We start from the raw sequence: 18517 nt of genomic DNA on the forward strand, positions 1-18517 counted from the left end.
GCCACCCAAGCTCCAACAAAAGAACTGCGGGGCACAGCTCATGACAATGTGCATCATATTAAACTGTGATGTAAATTATGGCCGATCCAATATATAAAATATATATTCTATATATTCTTGTTGTAATTCGTTTGATGTAAATGTATAATAATTCTATACTTTCTTTTTTTCTTACAAAGCAAAAAAAATGGTTTGTAGCAATTCTTTTACTTTATTTTAGATTTGTTTTTTTTTTTTTGCTAATTCTCTCCAACACACCCTACACAATAATGGCCCACTTGCTGTGCTGTGGAAAGTGCAACATTTATTTATTTTTTGCCAAAAATTTCTAAGCAGTCATCGGCTGATGTCACGTTAACAATCATTACTAAGCCCATTTACCTGGAAAATCGCTTCAGGTAGTGAGTGATTCGCAACCACTGTGCTGTGGCACATGAGTGTGCCATGAGATATCATCATGTGTGCCGTAGGAAATTATCCAATTTCACTTTTTGCTCCAAAAGTTATTTATTTACTACATGTAACCTGTTCATCTATGCCAGCGGCGTATAGTGATTTGAAGAAAAATAAAATCTTCTTCCACTCGATGGCAGAAGGTACAATTATCCTATGTATACGTCTGTTGCCATTCTTTGTGTACCAAGTAAAAAGGCTGAAATTTCCCATTAAGGTCTTCTTACTAAAAGCCTAAATAGTGGGTCAAAATCACTTGTTTGCGCTAACAGACCAACTGTTGGATTGCATGCTGTGCATGATTTACTAAGATTGTGATCCTTTACTAAGATTCCAAATCATGGGCACGATCTCTCCCATAATTTTTGGGAAGCTAGCAACCCCATCAAAGGCATGTTTTGTTTGATTCAACTTGCCCCGAGTGTGTGGCAATTAGATCTATGTACTCATCCTGCCTGACATTGGATTGAAAACTTTGGACAACACACCTGCAAAACTCCTCTGGGAGAAGCCAGAACCAAATATCACTGTGCACTGAAATATTCCAGACGTTATGTCGTAGAAGTGTTTGTTTATGGCATTTCAAAATGTTCTCCCTACCGCCTCTCCTTTTGCCAGCGCACTTGTGTTTCAGTTGTAAAGATACAAAATGAGCCATTGCATTTTGTCGTGAGTTTTATTAAAGCACAAACGTAAACAATGCAATCCTGTTTTTGCCCATTTTTGCATGCATAAACCTTTAGTAAGTCTAAATAACTTTGTCAGTAACTTGATCATCATTATGAGATTTGCTTACAAAATGTGCTAAATAAACTTTGGGAAACACCAATTTAACGAACTTGGGGATACATTGATATTTTTATTGAAATATGCTTGACACTTTACTCAACGAATACAGTTATTATTATTATTCATTTATTCATTTATTATTAAGTTATTATTGGAAGATAATTCTGGATTTGGAAACTTGTGCCGAACTATTTGAAGAGTCCATCCATCCATTTTCTGAGCCGCTTCTCCTCACTAGGGTCACGGGCGTGCTGGAGCCTATCCCAGCTGTCATCGGGGAGGAGGCGGGGTACACCCTGAACTGGTTGCCAGCCAATCGCAGGGCACATAGAAACAAACAACTATTCGGACTCACATTCACGCCTACGGGCAATTTAGAGTCGTCAGTTAACCTACCATGCATGTTTTTGGGATGTGGGAGGAAACCGGAGTGCCCGGAGAAAACCCACGCAGGCACGGGGAGAACATGCAAACTCCACACAGGCGGGGCCGGGTATTGAACCCGGGTCCTCAGAACTGTGAGGCTGACGCTCTAACCAGTCGTCCACCGTGCCGCCTATTTGAAGAGTTTCCCAGTAAATTCCGTCCATTTACCCTCCATCCTGTTACATGTTCCACATAATTCACTGGCAGCAGCTCTTTTGGAATGTGATCCAGTGTGTCCACTAGTACATGAATATACTGTAACAGAAACATTGGTTCTTTAAACAAGAATAATGTGTAATGCCATCCATCCATTTTCTGAGCCGCTTCTCCTCACAAGGGTCGCGGGCGTGCTGGAGCCTATCCCAGCTGTCATCGGGCAGGAGGCGGGATACACCCTGAACTGTTTGCCAGCCAATCGCAGGGCACATAGAAACAAACAACCATTCGCACTCACAGTCATGCCTACGGGCAATTTAGAGTCTCCAATTAATGCATGTTTTTGGGATGTGGGAGGAAACCGGAGTGCCCGGAGAAAACCCACGCAGGCACGGGGAGAACATGCAAACTCCACACAGGCGGGGCCAGGATTGAACCTGGGTCCTCAGAACTGTGAGGCTGACGCTCTAACCAGTCGGCCACCGTGCCGCCATAATGTGTAATCGTTATTAATAATTCATTGTATGAGGTGTAGATGACAATCTTTTTTATATTGCATCCAAAACACACCCATGATACATTTAGAGACAGATTACAACCTGCATTGTATGTTTCCATGGATAATGCACTATTTAACTGAATTGAATCAATGGGACACCCCCCCAAACACACTTTAAATCATGCGCAGAGATCAATTAGATAGCTGTTTGTTTTGCTGAACACTCCCCAGCCAGCATTTTCTAATGTGTGTTTTTCATTTTGTTCCTCAGGCTTTCCTCATTGGCCTGGTGGTGTCATGCTGCAGAGGGAAGAAATCTGTGATTGAAGGCGAGGTGGAGGCCGATGACTCAGACGTCAGCGATGATGAATATGTGCACTGAGGTTCAGTACGCACGCACCCTTGGATCAGCACATCCAGCTATAACTTAAGGGGAATACAAAGTACAATTTGGCATGTCATTAATTTGCTTCCATTTTATTTTATTCCTTTGAAGGAGATCTGCTCCCAGACAACGTGGCTGACAATGTTGGGATTCTAAGAACGTCCACCAAGGCAATGTGCACAGACAACCTTAAAAATTAAGGCAAAACTTACATGCAAATTACATTTTACATTTGCTGAGTACTTTCTAGAGCAGGGCTGCCCAAACGTTTGCAGCTCAAGACCCAAAGTTTGATACCTTCTAAGTATCCAAACATATTGCCATAACCTCGAAATAAACGAATGATAAAGACAAGAATTACATCAAAATCAAAAAGCCATTTGCCAAAAACATTTATGCCTGCTTCCAGTTTACATTATTTTACTCTGACAATTGGCAACCCCCAAAAATTACCCATCTTGCGTCCCAATCCTCAGTTTAGAAAACCCTGCCCTAGACCCTTAAAATGGGTGGCCATCTGCTCTAATACTCCTTTTAGTTGGCTTTTGTGCGAGCTACTGTATGAACCTCAGTTCATGTTTTTTTTAATCTGCCATTTAAATTAAATGCTGTACATTACTATTTCATTTCCCGCTAGTTCCCACCCACCCTCTTTAAATGTTCAAATGACGTGTTACTGAACGTGTTTAGCTGACCCTTAAGTTGTCGTGTTTTCACATCCCATTTCATTCAACGTTCTCATGAAAAGGGTACATAAGGGTTTTGCTGTCTGTATTGTAAGGACATGGGAAAAAAATATAATGAATAATCAGTTAGGTTTATGAGAACCACTTACGTTTTTTTAAGTGCTTGTGACGGGCACATCATTTTTTTGCTATTCTTGTTTATAATTATTATCATTATATTATTAATTTCAAAGTGAGTACACCTTTCTGATTTAAAGATAGTTATGCTAACTGATTGACACTATGAGTAAATATAGGGTTGTTGTTTTTTCAAATAATGGTGGTGCCTCATGAATATATATAGGCCTGTTATTCATTGAGGTGCTGCAATTGGCTGCTGTGATGAGTGGTACCAAATAACTTTATGTCCACTATTGAATGGTACATGTATTTAAAGAAATAAATGACTTCAAATATGTCTGTTGTTGATGATGTTTTCGCAACCTTTATTAAGCTAAGGCACCCATTTTACATAAAATCTAATGGTACACCCCCAAACACAAGTGTCATAAAAAGTATTCACTGAAATAATGATGCTCTCAACTCAATTTACAAACAAATGGACTCAGTGTAAAATCTGTGCATTTTAATTGAACACAAAACTGATATACTCACAAGTAGCCGTGACTTACAGTATTCTGTTGTACGAATGGCAACAGGTGAATCCACGAGTTTATTGTGCTTTCTGAAAGGCCTTTATAAATTTGTAATTATAATCTTCGGATAAATGAAGGGGAATTGGATAATCTTCCGCAGCACACTTGGTCCTGCAGCACCCTGGTTGGAAATTACTCTAAATTATTCTAGTGATTCTTATGATTGCCGGTGTCTATCAAGTGATGTAGTGACCACTTTCTTTGCAAAGGCAGTTTTTTTAATATTAGGTCTCATTAGCTGTACCTAACGTATCTTCAATTCCAAATCCTGTGTGGGAGAAATTAAAAAGTGTTTTTTCAAAAATCCTTACTTTGCACTCAATGTGGGTATGTATCAAATGAAAGTGACAGTTAAATACATCATCCATTCTTGGCTTAGTGTTACGCACTCAGCCTTTGCCTGGGGCGGATTAGCATGAAATTTGCTGGGCTTGTTCAATTAGTGTTTGTGGCATACGCACCTTGTCACCAAGTATTGTGTGAGGCTGCTTTTGAGTTTGCTTATTATGCGATATGCCGCCCCCACGTCGCTCGGCAATAAACGAAATAAGCCGTGAGCAAAAAAAAAAAAAAAACCTTAAAGCAGAGATGTGACAGATAAGTCTTGCTTAATCTTTTCCTTCCTTCCTACGTCATCTTTTAGGCAAATTCCTCCTGGCATAAAACACTCTTTAAATGAATACTCACAAGAATACTGCCAGGCGAGTGTGTAAGCCTGTAACGTGGTCTCCTAGCAGTAAGCAACAACACTTGAGCAGCATGATGGAAGACTGGTTAGTAGGCTATATCTCCCTCACAGTTCTGAAGTTAGGTTTGATTCCCAACTTGGTGTGTGGAGTTTGCTTGTTAATAAGCCCTAAACCTTTGGAAAAGAGATACAATATATTCAAGGGGATTTTTATTTGGAGTGCCTGGCTACCCATTGAGTGTGAAATTAAACAACCAAGTAAATCTCTGTTTTCTATTCTGAAAATTTGTTAATGAGAAAATCCTTCTGCATATGTAATTTACGTAAATAACCGCCCGAACAAGTTTCTCCTCCCTTGCCAGCTAGGTTGCTCGAAGATCTGCCATGTTCAAGCCATGGCCGGACTACACAGTCTATACTAGTGATTCTTAACTGGTGGGTCAAAAGTGGATTGCAGACAGCTAGTAAAAGAATTACATGTATTCCTCTTGATTTTTTCGGGACAGTTGAGGTGTACTAAGTTCCCACAGAAGACATGGTAGTAAAGTGACAAGAAATGTTACTTCCTTGTTCTCTAGCCACTTGGTTACTCCATAAACAAATATGGTGCAGATCAGCCTCTGGCTGCCGGACGTCATGGCAAGCAATGTTCCTTTAGCGGTTTAGCAAACTCATTTGAAACTCCATTTAAAAATATACTGTACTGTACAATGTTTTCAGAGGCTATTTTTAAACAAACATACAAATCTTTATTGTTCATATCATTTATGAAAGTGGGTCGTGACTTTGTAACAATAGGAAAATGCAGGTCCCAGGGTGACAACAGTTGAGAAATGGTGGTCTATACGGAAGAAAATAGAATCCAGGCAGTTTTTGTGGGGACTCACATGTGCTTCACAGTTCATCCTCAATTTTTTTTTTTTTTAGATTTGATGCTCAAAGTCGAGCCAAGTTAAGGAAATCGGGACCAATTAACAGTATACAGGGCTGGCTCACTTGCGAGAGACACGGATGCCCACTCAAAACAGATTAAGTTCAGCAAGGCAATGAATAGGGTGTGTAATGTGTCAATAATTCTTGATCCTCGTGGTACGTTGATGAAAGCATGTCACAGACTTGTTATTAGGGCTCCTAGTAATTGCTTTAAATTGTGAAAATGCATACTGTCTTCTTTAACAGGCCATCTAAATGAAAATAAGCCGACAGTGATTCTTAATGTGGGGTACACACACCATTGTGTAAATCTAATTGTGTTGCTGTTCCTCTCGCGTGCCGTTGATGCAGCGGTCGTAGCTCAGCCCGCAGCTTGTTTCCAGGTTAAAACTCTCCAAACAGGCCCATTTGATGAAGCAACACTTTGCCTCAGCGGCACCCTTGGGAGCAGATGACGCATGACGGATCAATGTGATTGTGTTCATTCACACTCTGTGGGCCCTCTCTGTTTTCAAGCCTGAGAGTGGTTGCCACTTACACCTCAGGGGGACTGTCAGTGTCCACAGCTCTATTTAGCAACACGCAAATGACACGGCCAGCACATGGTCTCAAGGGCACGCCACCACTATTCAGCACTATTGTACACTCAGCTCTACAATCATTTTCTTGCCCACTAATCTATGCTGTGCTGTTTTTAACCCCAATTTACTCATTAGGTTAATATTTCACTACAATCTGGATCATTTCCCAGGGCCTTGAAAGCTGGTCTTTGGACCACTCCTAAAAAAAAGTGTTCTTGATGTCACAAGACTGAACAATGACCAGCCCATATCCAATCTGGCAATTTGAGGTACCGGTAGTCCTTAAAAAAGTTCATCAACAGCTCACTGATTGTCTTCTACTAAATGACTGCTTTGATGATTTCCAATCAAGTTTCAGGCCCCATCACATCATTGAGACCATGAAGGTGGCAAATGTCATCCGACTGAGGCAGGTAAAGTCTCAATTTTAGTCCTTCTGGTACCGAGTGCTGCATTTGACACAGTTGATTTTGTTCCAGAGGTTAGCGTACTGGGTAGGCACCTCTGGTCCTGCCGTAAGATAGTTCATCTCTTATCTTGAGGACAGGAAGTACTTTGTCAGAGTAAGAATCTGTTGGTCAGAACAAATGGCATTGACTTGTATGACCTCCTTTGTTCAGTCTTTACATGCTGCGCTGTGGCTAGTTAATAGGCAATAATAACGTGTTCTACCACAACTACAACTATGCAGATGACACTCAGATTTACATCACGCTGACAGCAGGTGAATATCGGCCTTTTGACTCTCTGTCACTGCTTCAAACTGATCACTGTGTGGATGCAAAACAGCTTTCTTATTCTAAATTCAGACAAGACTGAAATCATTTTCTTTGCCTCAAATGAAACGAGAAATTGTCAACCGTCACCATGAATCGTTTAAGGGTAACAATTGACGACTAAAAAGAGAGAGAGATTACATTGAGATATAGGGAGATTTATCCATGGATTTATCTCTAGCGGGTTAAACTACTGTAACAGCCTCCTCACAGGACTTGCTAAACGAGCTGAAACGCTGCTAAAGTCCTGACTAGAACGAGGAAGTACGACCGTATCAGTCCTTGCTCAGGTCTCTGTACCGGCTTCATGTCACTCAGAGAATAAACTTTAAAACAGCTCTGCTTGTGTATCAGTCTCTTCACGGCCTATCACTCAAGTACATCTCTGACATGTTGGTCCCATATGAACCATCCCAAACCCTGAGAACCTGAGGGACAAGTCGTCTGCTGGTGCGCAGAGTCAGAACCAAACACGGTGAAACTGCGTTTTAGTGCCATGCAGCTAAACTCTTGAACAGTCTTCCTGATGATGTGAAACAGGCTTCACAAATGGACTTACTCGGTGTAAAATCTTGGCTTGTTGAATTGAACATATAGCTGATATACAGTTCTTGATGCAAGCCATGACTTATTCTGTTGTATGAATGGCAACTGGTGAATACACAGGTTTAGTCTACCTTCTGCCATCTAATGGAAGAGTATATAATTGTTCCGTCTGTCACTATACATCGCTGGCATAGATAAACAAAGATATATCTATAATAAATTTTCTGACAAATTCAGTGAAAATGCTTTCCGCAACACCCTTGTTGGCCACGGCACTCTAGTTGGGAATCACTGTGCAAGACAAATAAAACTGCCTTGCCTGTACTTTTTTTTTTTTTATCTATAAAAATAACAACATACTGTATATCATATATATTTATTTAAAAATGTATGACATTTCTAAGTGACTCCAAACTTTTAAATGGTAGTGTATGTGACATAATGTAGTTGGACGTCTGCCTCACAGTTCTGAGGTCCGGGGTTCAATCCCCGGCCCCGCCTGTGTGGAGTTTGCATGTTCTCCACGTGCCTGCGTGGAGTTTTCTCCAGGCATTCCGGTTTCCTCCCACATCCCAAAGACATGCGTGGTAGGTTAATTGACGACTCTAAATTGCCCGTAGGTGTGAATGTGAGTGTGAATGGTTGTTTGTTTGTATGTGCCCTGCGATTGGCTGGCAACCAGTTCAGAGTGTACCCAGCCTCCTGCCTGATGATAGCTGGGATTGGCTCCAACACTCCCGCGACCCTTGTGAGGATAAGCAGCTCAGAAAATGGATGGATGGATGGATGGTCATTGCAACAGTTTTAATACAGCTGTTGTACTTAGATTATGCAGGTGCATTGATGTTTGTACATAACTCCTATCAAAACTTGCTTTCTGCATTTTCTGACATTCAATTAGTATGAATGGGGGTCCCTGAAGTCTAGTTAAGGCCCTTCAAACTGTTCTTGCGATGACAAGTGAATGTTGTTGATCATAAAAGACACCAGGCCTCCCCTCATGTTGCCTCTTGTTGTTGTTCCTCAGTCACGCCACAGACGGTGTTTTTTCCGTTTTAGTTGCTGCAGTGCTCACTGAATATGGCTGCCCACCCGCACACATTGCTGATAACATCCCATTTGTGCACCGTCTCACCCGTGCGTTAAATGTTTAAAAGGGGAGCCTTGCGGTGGTAAAGAAGCCCACTCACTGTTTTAATATTTTGCACTTAAAATCAGTTGGAGGGATGAACCTATTAAACACATCAGTAAACTTTACAATACAAACTATGAACAATAAGGAGTGAAAATAAACTGAGCTGAAACTCTAACTGACATGAATACTAATAGTATGGCCTAATCTGTTTAGGTCCTTTAAAAGGCATTTCATAAATCTTTATTATTATTACTCTTAAAATATATTATCATTATTCGTCTTAAACGTCATTAAAAAAACATGTACTGTTGTATATTTACACCGACAACACGGACTCCTACCCTGCCAGACCGGTCCTCGTTGGGCTTCCAAGGTGCAATAAACCTCTATTCACAAACGCACTTCCCTGTCCTCTCTGCATCTGGGTCCAACTTGCAACCTGAATCCTGACAGCATAGTCTGGCCTGTCATGGACCCAGCGGAGAGGGATCCCCTTCGCCAAACAGTTACCGGACAGAGCATGCTTTTGGAGCAACACGACCAAGCCCTCACCCTGCCGATTCAAAAGGTACGTGACTTCTCACAAGCTCTCACATCCCTCCAAAATCAATTTGGGAGACGAGTGGAAGACAGCATTTAACACCCGTAGAGGGCACTACGAGTACCTCGTAATGCTTTCGGCCTGATACATGCCCCTGCTGTCTTCCAGGCACTAGTCAATGACGTCCTGCGTGACATGATCAGAAAATGTGTTTTTGTGTACCTGGATGACATCCTGGTAGATCACGAACGACATGTTCAACAAGTACTTCAGAGACTCCTTGAGAACAAACTCTTTGTTAAAGCAGAAAAGTGTGAGTTCCATGTTCCAAAGACCACCTTTTTGGTTTACGTCATTGCTGAGGGCTGCTTCAAATGGACCCAGCCAAGGTAGCTGCAGTCACTGAGTGGCCGACGCCATCCACAAGAAAGGAGCTGCAGCAATTCCTTGGCTTTGCCGACTTCTACCGGCGGTTCATTCGGAACTACAGTCGGGTGGCAGCACCCCTCACTGCGCTCACATCAACCCTAACATCCTTCCAATGGTCTGAGAAGGCTGACATGGGCTTCTGTGAGCTAAAGAAACTTTTTTCCTCAGCTCCTATCCTTGTTCATCCGGATCCACAGAGGCAGTTCATAGTTGAGCATCAGAGGCGGGGGTTGGTTGGTGCATTGCTGTCTCCGTGATCCCAGACTGATGGTAAGGTCCACCCTTGCGCCTTCTTTTCTCGCAAGTTGTCTCAGGCGGAGAAACATTATGGGATCGGAGACCGGGAGCTCTTGGCGTTGACGATGGCGTTGGAGGAATGGCAGCATTTCCTGGAATGCGCCGAAAACCCATTCATTTGGAATACATCCGCTCTGCTAAGAGGCTGAGCTCCCGTCAAGCCAGGTGGGCATTGTTTTTTGACCGGTTCACCTTTACCTTGTCCTACCGCCCAGGGGCCCAGAACACCAAGGCGGATGCCCTGTCCCGCCAGTTCGCTCGGAGAGTGTCAAGAACGATCCAGATCCCATCTTGTCTCCCCGTTGCTTTCTGGGCTCAATCACATTATAAATAGAAACGCTGGTAAAGGAGGCCCAGGAAGACTGGTGGGAGTCACCGGAACTCCATGTTTGTCCCTGATTCGGTCCGCCCCCAGGTGCTACAGTGGGCCCATTCATCGCGACTTACATTGTCACCCTGGAATCCGCAGAACATTGGCCTTCCTCCGTCAACGCTTCTGGTGGCCCACCATGGAAGATGACACCCGGTCCTTTGTCTCTGCATGCACAGTATGTGCACAAAATAAGACATCCTCTAAACCAAGCTCTGGTTTACTGCGTCTGCTTCCCATTCCCAGACGCCCTTAGTCGCACATCGCCCTGGACTTCGTTTCTGGGCTTCCCCCGTCAAATGGGAACACAGTCATTCCCACTGTGGTGGACAGGTTTTCCAAAGCAGCACACTTCCTGGCACTTTCCAAGCTTCCATCTGCCAAGGAGACTGCTGACCTGTTGGTCCAGCACGTTTTCCACCTGCATGGCATCCCCTCTGATATAGTCTATGACAGGGGCCCCCAATTCACCTCGCAGGTTTGGAGAGCGTTTTGCACAGCGCTTGGTATAGGTGTTAGTCTATCCTCTGGCTATCATCCTCAGACTAACGGGCAATGTGAGCGCACCAATCAACAGCTGGAGATGGTGCTCCGTTGCATATCCCAGTCTCGTCCCGCTTCTTTAATAAATCTGCAAAAATGTCAACAATTCCATTTTTTCTGTCAATATGGGGTGCTGTGTGTACATTATTAATAAGGGAAAAAAATAGCTTAAATTATTTTAGCAAATGGCTACAATATAACAAAGAGGGAAAAATTTAAGGGGGTCTGAATACTTTCTGTACCCACTGTATTGTACTGCAGTATTTTTCTGTAGTCATGGCCTCCACTGAAATAGATGCAGTGACCTATTGAATCCCTGTGTGTATCCATTTGAATACATGCTGCACCCCAAATAAATCTGCTGTCATAAAATAGTAGGTGATGCCACTAGATGTGATAACCTGTACTCTGACCTCTATGTATCTCAGCAGACCTCATTACCACAACATGGTACGGAAGTGGCATCTGTAGAACTGAACTTTACCATAGTGTTTAAAGAGAGTGCAAGAAATCAACAATTCTTTCCTTCAGTAAGTTTTGGTGACTGTAATACATGCATCCATCCATATCATCACTGTCGGGCAGAATCCTAGTATCTCGAAAATAACTTTTCAAGAAAAAAAATAATAACACTGCATATCATGTTCCATGTACCACCCCAATATCATGTTCAATCGCTAATTAAAAAAAGAAGCTAATTTATTACGCTGTCATTGCTCAAAATATTATACGTACGGACACATCCGCATCAGAGTCTGCACTCATTGCGCCCCCCCCCCCCATAACACAAAAATGCTTTCTTTACAAAAGCAAACGACTGTGAATTTTTCAACAACCAAGAGAGATGTAATAAAAAACGAACAAACAAACAAACAAACAAAAACAACGATGAGCTGACTAAACTGCGTAATTGACGGTTAATCTGCATTACAGCATTGACTTTTAACAAAACAGGCCTACTCAAATTTATCTAATGTAACAAAAAAACCTCCAGACTTTAAATGTTAAGTCGACATAAAGCTGCACGGCTCCCACAGAGTGAGGAAAAGGCGCCGTTTTATGACACGTCACAGAAACACGAGTTCATGGCTTTGTTCTCAAGGTACTTTCAACACTTGAAATTGGTTATTAATGTGTAAAAAATAACAAATGATGTGGGGAAAGACCAATAGTGTCTTGATATGTGAAAAAATATTAAACTGAGCATATTTGAATATTTTCGCCCCACAGCAATAATACGTTGTAATATACTGTATCTTATTTTAGTTATCAAGTGAAAAATAAAACATATTTATATTATATTTGTGCAACTAAAGGCATCCCTAAAAAAATAAAAGCTTTACCATGATTGGATACCTGGTAATCCCTGTATTTGAGTAAATGATTATCAATGAGTCACCATTTTTATTTGACTAGAAAACTGTCCAGCAGAATAAGTTTGAATTCCTATGCTGGAGATAAGTCAAAATGAAGAGTTCTTGCGCAAATCCAACACAACATTGAGAGAGGGACTCCAAGCAAACACCATTAAGTTGACACCAAGTCTGAAGCAGTACGAACATATTTCCTCTTTTATTTACATTCCTTTTCAAATGTTAACATTTTCACTATAACTTTTGATCAGGTTGGCATTATTTTGTTTTTTTTACTCAGTAAAATAAATTGGCACAATTAAAACATATGTAGACAAAAGTTTATTTACACCATACAACATTATTTTTGTTTGTTTGTTTGTTTTTTAAATATTTTATACAGGGCTGCAGATGGGAGAGCTTGCCGGGGATCCTTCAAGCGGGTTCCGCAGTATTAAAGTTGTGAAATATATTATTTATATAAAAGTGAGTATTATCTTTATTGCATTGAAAGCAATGAAGAATGTAGCGGGACAAACATTCATTTTAATATGACACATAAGATCCTCTTTGCCTCCCATAATTCATACTAGAAAGTAAAAAGTGTCGCAATGGCCAAACAGACTGTTATAAACGTTTTAAAAACCTGCATAAATATATACATTGTGCTCCTGGGCCTAGCAGCAACCAGACCCAATGAAGCTGGGATCACATGGCGTGTCGTTTGCTCTGTGAGGTTTCATTGACATTGTTTTTTTTCCCCCTTTCTCGCCAATTCTCTGAAAAGATAATTTGAAACACGTGATGATAGATATTGTACACCAGGCTGTCCCGCACTAAGTACACTAGTGAGAATACAAAAAAGTAACTACCATTGTTCCTCTCTCGCTTTCTTTCTCATCAGTCTTGATGTATTGGCACATAAAGTCCCTGCCATGCTCCAATTATGCCGACATGAATGCCAAGGCTGTTAGAAAAGTCTGTTACTTTATTCAGTGCAAAATACATCACTTCTTTTTCTTCATCTTCTCCTCCTTCCCGAGTTAGCATTTTCTTCTTCACCTTTAGACCTCTGTTTGGAAATCCCCCTCCTGGACATCCAAAGGGAGGTTGACACACTTTTCCCACTCGGCGGGCGTCATCTCCAGTGAGTCCTTGGCGCTAGAGTCTAGTACATTCATAGTGGCATAATTCTGATACTCGCACGCCGGGTTGTAGCTCTCCCATGGGTTCTTGTTTGGCATTGCCTTGTCCTGCGAACACAGCCACGTTAGTTATCATCACATTCTCATCACATGGACTTGTATACCCACAATACTATAAAGTGAGTCCCATAATAGTGGGGGGTGCATTCCAGATCCACCCGCAACAGGTGAAAATCTGCGATATAGAGAGACCATATAAAGGTTATATCCCTCAGGCTTTAAACACTTGAAAACTTATTCAAACATTTTTTAACACATTGTAAAGGCATCTGAACATAAAAAACAAGAACAAAAAAATTAAGGGGGTCTTTGAAGAATTTCAAAGATAGAATGTATACAAAATACTGTACCTATTGTAGTGTCTGTGTGTTAGATATGTGCGTTTAAGAGGCGGGGCTTGAAGGGGTGTGTGTGAGGGTCTTGCTGAGAACTGTGGCTGACAGCAGTGAGTGTGCTCAGTGTCTTTGTGTTTTACTGTACTCTTGGGATTCAATAAATGGTGGAAAAGTGTATTGAGGGCTATGGCTCTTCTCTCCAATATGCGAGGGCGTTACCGTAACTATACTGTAAAAACCTATATGAGAAAACAATTGGTTAAAAAAAAAACAGAATGTAGCGGGGGTGCGCACATTGGACTGCGATATAGCAGGAGAACACTGTGCAATATCGAGCTTGAGGTCCAAGTATTGATATGCTCTTTGCCCTCACTAGTAAAACAATTCAGTGCACTAGTAGAAAGACTAGTTCACATTAGTAGAATTAATGTGTAAATGTTCCTATTTGTACAACTTCAGAAGTTCAACTCTATTATTCTCCTCAGTGTGGTGCATTACACTAGACTAGACACTATACTACACTATATCCAGTGGTTATAATAGGTTTACACCCCCCTTTTCATTTGCCAGGTTAAAAAAAAAAGAGAAGACCAAGATAAATCATTTCAAAACCTTTCCCACCAATAATGTGACATATAACTTGCACAACTCAAAAATTACATATTTTCAAAAGGGGAAGTAAAAAGAAACAACTGAGATAATGTGGTTGCACAAGTGTGCACACCCTCTTATAACTGAGGATGTCGCTGTGTTCGGAATTAACCGATCACATTCAAACTCATTTTATATGGGTGTCAGCACAGACCTGCCACCATTTTAAGTGTCTCTGGTTAACCCCAAATACAGTTTGGATGTTTTAGTGAGCTTTTCCTGACTTTTTTTTGTTCTGTTTTTTTTTTTTTTTTTTTTTGCTTTCTAGCAGAATCCTGAAGGTTTTGTGCTTACATTGATTGGCATTTGGAACTGTTCCTAATTCCCTCCATCTTGACTACCTGTAAGGCCAAAGTTCCAGCTGAAGAAAAACAGCCCCAAAGCTTGATGCTGCCACCGTCATGCTTCACTGTTGGTATGGTGTTCTTTTGGTAATAAGCAGTCTTGTCTTTGTGTTTTTGTCTTTGTAATATAAGGATTCCCGTCTTGCTACCCTCCCCTATAGCCCAGACATATGAAAATGATGGGAAATTGTTGTCACATGTACAAAACAGCTAGTACTTGCCCAAAATTTCTGTAGCTCCTTCAGTGTTACTGGCTGCCCTGCGACCAGTTTTCTTCTCATCTTTTCAACTTTGGAGGGATGTCCAGTTCTTTTTAATATCAGTCTTATATTCCATATTTTTTTCCCCTTTGATGATGACTGTCTTAACCGTTTTGCATGGTATAGTTAATGTCTTGGAAATTCTCCAGACTGAGACCTTTGAACAATGAGATCCCTCTGATGTTGTGGATGCTCTCTGTGAGCCTTGATTTATACTGTAGCATTTGACTGAGAACATGTCAGGAAGAGCCTACTACAACATCTGAATTTTATTTGGGGTTATTTGGAGGAACTTTAAATGGTGGCAGGTGTATGCTGACTCCCATTTAACATGAGTGGCGATTGGTGAATTTTGAACACACTTGCGCAAACCCATTATTCAGGTGTTTATTTTTACATTCCCAGTCGATTTTTTTTTTTCAATTGGGTTTTACAGGTTATAGTTCACATTACTGAAGGAAATTGGTGGAATTATTTGTGGTGTCATTTTTTTCACATCACCTGGGATTTCAAAAGGGGTGTGTAGAATTTTAAAACCCACTGTCTGCTCTTTAAATGTGAGCCATTTGTCTTGGTGTACTCGCACTGACAACCCCAGAGACGCTGTTGCAAATAGGAAGGAGGCGCCGCTCGCAGGCAGGGAATATGAAATGGAAAGTCATTTCTGAGAGAATCGCTGCAGCAGATTCATTGGTAGCGGAAGGGAGGAGTTTGGAAAAAAAGGGAGGGAGGGGTGTGTGTGTGTGCTGGTCTTCTATAGGTTTATGTTTGCACTACTAAGAAGGAAAGGGAGTTAACAAGATTATACGTGTCCTTAGGAAAGGTGTTTTGTAAATTTAAATTGCTGTTATTATAATTATTATTATTATGAAGAGAAGGGCAAATTAACTTAACCCGCAAAGGTTATAATGTATTTCAGGTTCATTCTGAAATTTCACCCGAAATACAAATATCCCTAACTTTTTGTGCATAGTGTACAAGTCGTGGCTCTGCAAAGTCTATTTAGAAGCCCACACAATATCTTCTATTTAATGATCTATGGATCTCCGATGCTGTATTTCTGATTTAGTACTGTGTGTTGTTTGTCGAACTGCGTACGTCTGTGTGTGTATATCAATTGCCTTGCTGTGATTTAGACGTCTGGCTTGGAATGACAGCGTAGATCCGATCTGTCTGATATGGTTCCTCAGAGATCTGATTCAAATCAGTTTTATCCATCTATGATTGAGGCCTTATCTACAGTGGAAAATTTATGATTCTGCATTTTTTTCTGCTTACATTGGTGCCTTTTACACACCCTATAAAAGCTTTGGGCCTTTTCCAAGCCACTGTGGAGTGTACTGTAAATGGCACTGACGCAGAATGGCAGGGCCATGTCGAAGTTTACATGAGAGCCATTTTGTAAAGCGTCTTTGGAAAATGAATGCCGAGACTTAAGTTTCATATTCACCACTCACTTCTCCGACCCTTTTCTGTTCAAGGTACCTGCCGAATTGTAAACTTTTATGACCAACTTTAAGATAACTCCTTTAGTGAATATGACCACAAGGTCGTCATCATTTTAAAGAAAAAAAAAATTCATAACAATATTTTTGCTATAGTCCTACAGATGGTCATCAATGAAGTTCTGTTCCTACGGTGGCAACATAACCCAAATTGGTTGTGCCATAATCATTAACCTACGCTAATGCTGATATAGAGTCATAAATACAATACATATTTGTATTGAACCCGGGTCCTCAGAACTGTGAGGCTAACGCTCTAACCAGTCAACCACCGTGCCGCCTGAAAAACACTTCTCCTGTTTAAATATAAAATAATAAAATGAAAAACGCTGGCAGTTCTTGTGCTGTGTGACAACATTTTCTTACACCGACAACTGGTTTATTGCGACGACTGGTTTATTGCGCGCTGTATCTCAAAACCACATACAGTATGTCGAGTAGTGTAAACCGAGGACCCCATGTACTACTTAAAATAACATTTTTAATAGAAACATCCATTAGCGTTCATAAGTTTGTGGTCACTTAGAAATGTCCTCTTTTTTAAAAAAAATTAATAAAAGCACATAGACCGTTCAAACGTTTAGGGTCACCTGGAAATAGCATTGTTTTTAAAAGAAAAGCACTGTTTTATCAATGAAAATCCAATTGAATTAATTCGAACTACAGTTCCAGACATTGATGACTCATTCACTGCCAGGCCTCCTTGTTAACATGGACATTTCAATTCAATGGCAGTAAATGTTAACGTCCATCCATCCATCCATTTTCTGAGCTGCTTCGCCTCACTAGGGTCACGGGCATGCTGGAGCCTATCCCAGCTATCATCGGGCAGGAGGCGGGGTACACCCTGAACGGGTTACCAGCCAATTGCAGGCACATACAAACAAACAACCATTCGCACTCACATTCACACCTATGGGCAATTTTAGAGTCGTCCAATTAACCTACCATGAATTTTTTTGGGATGTGGGAGGAAACCGGAGTGCTCGGAGAAAACCTACGCAGGCACGGGTAGAACATGCAAACTCCACACTGGCGGGGCCAGGGATTGAACCCCGGTCCTCAGAACTGTGAGGCAGACGCTCTAACCAGTCGTCGACCGTGCCACCTAAATGTTAACGTGATTAAAAAAAACAAACATAAAACAAAAAAAACTGCTTTATTTAAAAATAAGGATTTTCCAAGTGACCCTCACACTTTCGAACAGTAGTGTATACATGAAATGGTGAGTTTTCATGGAAAACATGAAATTGCCTCGTTGGCCCCAAACTTTTGAGGGGTATTGTCTGTTTATATTAGTGATACAATCCATATTAAACCCAAATTTGACAAGTGTTTTAAGTTTTCCAATGACCATATATTAAGGTGGTTTACTGTATGTGGCATTATTAAGACCTTTGCACAAATTGGCTTTAAGGATTAAAGTCGTTATTTTTGAAAATCTAATTCGCAGACACCCTGTGTCAAAAGCCGTTGTCGTTGCCTGACAAGAATTGTATACATCACACCCGACATCATACATCTCATGATTTAAAGCTGGGTGCTGTGTGTGTTGTATATCCCTCTGGCTTGATAGCTTCTGTGTAAGAGGCAAAGGCAGATTAATGTCGCATCGTCTGTTACAGCTCTCGCTACGGCTATTTTGCAGGCTCTAGGTGTCAAAGAGGCAACTGACATGACGAATATCCGAAGTGGGTCACATGGGAGAAATAAAATGGGAATTGTGTCATAGTGTAAGTGCAGCCTGAGAAGAACAGCACACTTCAGGTAAAGTAGGGATGTTGATAGATTAAATAATCTGCCATGCAGTTATGGTTAAAAAAAAAAAAAGGATGGTGTTGCTAAATAGATAAATGTATATGTAAATCAAAGTGCATTCATGGCCTTGCATTGGAATGGATGCACTCTCGATAGCAGCTACATTAGCAAACATCTTT

General features: G+C 41.1%; 2 protein-coding genes across 12 annotated transcripts in view; one reads left to right on the plus strand and one right to left on the minus strand.

The window, feature by feature from the left end:
• The window catches only part of lmbrd1 (LMBR1 domain containing 1), a 72310-nt gene extending 68459 nt beyond the window's left edge, over window positions 1–3851 (plus strand). The window contains exons 16-17 of one of the 2 annotated variants that reach the window (XM_061790190.1): window positions 2595–2711; window positions 2820–3851. In XM_061790190.1, the coding sequence (XP_061646174.1) occupies window positions 2595–2705 (111 nt within the window). In that variant the 3' untranslated portion in view covers window positions 2706–2711; window positions 2820–3851. The remainder of the gene's footprint in view (window positions 1–2594; window positions 2712–2819) is intronic. The other variant, XM_061790188.1, reaches the window with a different exon arrangement.
• An 8627-nt stretch (window positions 3852–12478) lies between these two features.
• Window positions 12479–18517, minus strand: part of adgrb3 (adhesion G protein-coupled receptor B3) — a 145713-nt gene continuing 139674 nt past the window's right edge. For all 10 annotated transcript variants that reach the window (XM_061790021.1, XM_061790023.1, XM_061790024.1 and 7 more), the window contains one exon: window positions 12479–13533. In XM_061790021.1, the coding sequence (XP_061646005.1) occupies window positions 13345–13533 (189 nt within the window). In that variant the 3' untranslated portion in view covers window positions 12479–13344. The remainder of the gene's footprint in view (window positions 13534–18517) is intronic.

The sequence above is a fragment of the Phyllopteryx taeniolatus genome, chromosome 11 (assembly GCF_024500385.1).
Source record: "Phyllopteryx taeniolatus isolate TA_2022b chromosome 11, UOR_Ptae_1.2, whole genome shotgun sequence".
In the NCBI taxonomy this organism is placed as follows: Eukaryota; Metazoa; Chordata; class Actinopteri; order Syngnathiformes; family Syngnathidae; genus Phyllopteryx; species Phyllopteryx taeniolatus.